Source organism: Cervus elaphus, chromosome 2 (assembly GCF_910594005.1).
Source record: "Cervus elaphus chromosome 2, mCerEla1.1, whole genome shotgun sequence".
NCBI lineage: Eukaryota > Metazoa > Chordata > Mammalia > Artiodactyla > Cervidae > Cervus > Cervus elaphus.
In genome coordinates, this window is record NC_057816.1 from 1,195,873 (window position 1) to 1,198,589 (window position 2,717).

At 56.2% G+C, this 2,717-nt stretch overlaps 1 protein-coding gene across 1 annotated transcript; it reads right to left on the reverse strand.

Annotated features, from left to right (window-relative positions):
- Positions 1 to 252: 252 nt before the first annotated feature.
- Positions 253 to 1,577, reverse strand: LOC122707556 (keratin, ultra high-sulfur matrix protein-like). Its single transcript, XM_043923134.1, has one exon. The coding sequence runs from the start codon at positions 1,520 to 1,522 to the stop codon at positions 752 to 754; it is 771 nt and encodes a 256-aa protein (XP_043779069.1). The 5' UTR covers positions 1,523 to 1,577; the 3' UTR covers positions 253 to 751.
- Between the last annotated feature and the right edge of the window lie 1,140 nt (positions 1,578 to 2,717).

Consider the following 2,717-nt stretch of genomic DNA (forward strand, 5'->3'; position numbering starts at 1 on the left):
TGCAGGCACCGCCCAAGTTCTCGATTCTGTAAATAATAATCTGACTCATAGCCTTATCATGTGTTTCTGGGGAATAACCAGGAATTGTCCCTTAGGACACATTCTGAGAAAACGCAGCTCTCAAAAAGGGAATTTGAGTTCAACATTTGTAAATGTCATGAGACTTCACCAGTTTTCACTCCCACTGGTGTTTCTATGGTGTTTCGTCTACAGAGCAAGTAAAAAAGAACCACAGTGAGCCCCAGGTGTGTGTTGGAGAACGTGTTTATTTAGGGGTTCTTTGGGTTCTGGAGCAGACCTTGGTGGACAGAGGACAGAGAGAGCAGGTGCTGGAGAGCAAGGTCCAGGGAGGAGGGGAGATGGACTGGGGGTCCTGGGCAATCCCAGGACTGGGGAGCGTTAGCGACCTCCTGGGGGTCTTGAACCCACACAGCTCAGGTATTACAGGTGGTGAAGAGAGGTGATGGGAGGTGGGCTGGTCTCTGGCAGTAACAGCACTAATTGGTCCTTGGAGCCAGTGAGGAAAGTGGGGGGTGTTTCTGGCTCAGCCCCGGGTAAGAGAGCAGAGGTGAGGACGACAAGCTGGGGAGGGAGCACGAGGTGGCCCTGCAGCGCCATCAGGACCCAGAGTCTCAGGTGGTGCCTTTCCTGATGAAGATGCACGAGGTTCTGCGTTCTGAGGGTACCGACTGTCTCACGGGCCATGGGAGCTCAGACTGGGGACACTTGTCGGGGGTTCAAGGTTACAGCTTCAGATCTTGCACTGACAGCAAACAGGGACACAGCAGCTGGACTGGGAGCAGCAGGGTCTGCAGCAGCTGGACTGGGAGCAACAAGGTTTGCAGCAGCTGGACTGGGAGCAACAAGGTTTGCAGCAGCTGGACTGGGAGCAGCAAGCAGGGACACAGCAGCTGGACTGGGAGCAGCCACACGAGCCATAGCCCCCTTGGCCACAGCCGGAGCAGGAGCAGGCTGGCACACAGCAGCAGACGGGCACACAGCAGCTGGAGCCGCAGCCCCCACACGAGCCACAGCCCCCCTTGGAGCCCCCACACGAGCCGCAGCCCCCTTTGCCGCAGCTGGAGCAGGAGCAGACGGGCACACAGCAGCTGGAGCCACAGCCCCCCTTGGAGCCCCCACATGAGCCACAGCCCCCCTTGGAGCCCCCACACGAGCCACAGCCCCCTTTGCCACAGCTGGAGCAGGAGCAGGCTGGCACACAGCGGCAGACGGGCACACAGCAGCTGGAGCCGCAGCCCCCACACGAGCCACAGCCCCCCTTGGAGCCCCCACACGAGCCGCAGCCCCCTTTGCCGCAGCTGGAGCAGGAGCAGACGGGCACACAGCAGCTGGAGCCACAGCCCCCCTTGGAGCCCCCACATGAGCCACAGCCCCCCTTGGAGCCCCCACACGAGCCACAGCCCCCTTTGCCACAGCTGGAGCAGGAGCAGGCTGGCACACAGCGGCAGACGGGCACGCAGCAGCTGGAGCCGCAGCCTCCGGAACAGCCAGAGCAGCCCATGGTTCTGGTGGGTTGAGGGTGGAGTAGGTCAGAGGAGCAGGTGGAGAGAGAGAAGGTGCTCAGGTGTGGGGTCTCCTGGGCCAGGAGCCTTTATATACCTGCCAGGACAGGTGGATCATATACTGACTTCCTGTTAGTACTTCCTGTTTGTGCCACTTCTCCAGGGCACACGAGTGAGAGTGTGTGTGTGTTTGTGCACACACTTCCTGTCCCTGGCCTCTCACTGGCTCTGTCCACCATCTCCTCTCTCATGTTTCTAAATTTGATCTCTTGCCATTTTGTTTTGCACTTATTAATGGAAAGAACTTTCCAGAATTCGTAGCTTTCCTGGACTTTCTAGAATGCAGTATCTGCCATTCATAGGTGTGTGCGACTCTGTCTATGGGGTCCCAAAGAAAGCCCAGACCCCCACTTATCTGCAGGTGCCTTTGTACTTCTACTGTCCCAAGAAGGTGTTACAAAACCAAACGTGAGCCGGCTTGCCCAACACAGCAAAGCCAGTGTGCTGACACAGGCTGCCGGAAAGAAGTGCCGTGTCTGCTGCAGGCATCAAGCAAGGAGAATTCGAAGCTCAAGTTCAGAAGACCTGAACTCCCCCATGGTCTCAGAGAAGGGGCTTTTTTTTTTCTTTCCGAATTACATTTATTTATTTATGGCCATGGCTTGCAGGATCTTAGTTCTCCGAGTAGGGATTGAACCCACGCCCTCAGCAGTGAAACCATGGAGTCCTCACCCTTGGACTGCCGGAATTTCCCTGGGGAAGGTCTTTAAAGACAGTGTGAGGGAGAGGGTCACAGGGTGGGTGACTAGCTCGCGCCCAGCTCTCAGAGAGGTCGTAGGGTGAGGTAATAGGGTGATGTTTCAAGAGCCTCAGTCATCGCCCGTCTGGTTCCAGCTGTGCTTGTGGGCAGCCTGCAGTTAACTTCTTCCAGCTGGTGGGGGTTTCAGTATCTGCAAAGCAGCCCCAGGATGTGGCTCAGGAGATGATCTACAGCTGCTGAGGAGGAAGTAGTTTATGGCTAAACTATTACTACTATGTCTTGCTTGACTGTTTTCCTTTGCTTCTGCTTTTTTTTTGCTTCTCTGATTTACCCTTTGGAACTCAGGGAAGGCCTCGGAGGCTAGACCTTTTCTGCAAACAAGAGGCGGGGAACATGGGTGGGAGGTCTGTCCCTGGGAGTTGTTGTTCCTGATG

Coding starts and splice junctions, on each gene's coding strand:
- LOC122707556 (XM_043923134.1), bottom strand. CDS start 1,522: ATGGGCTGCTCTGGCTGTTCCGGAGGCTGCGGCTCCAGCTGCTGCGTG.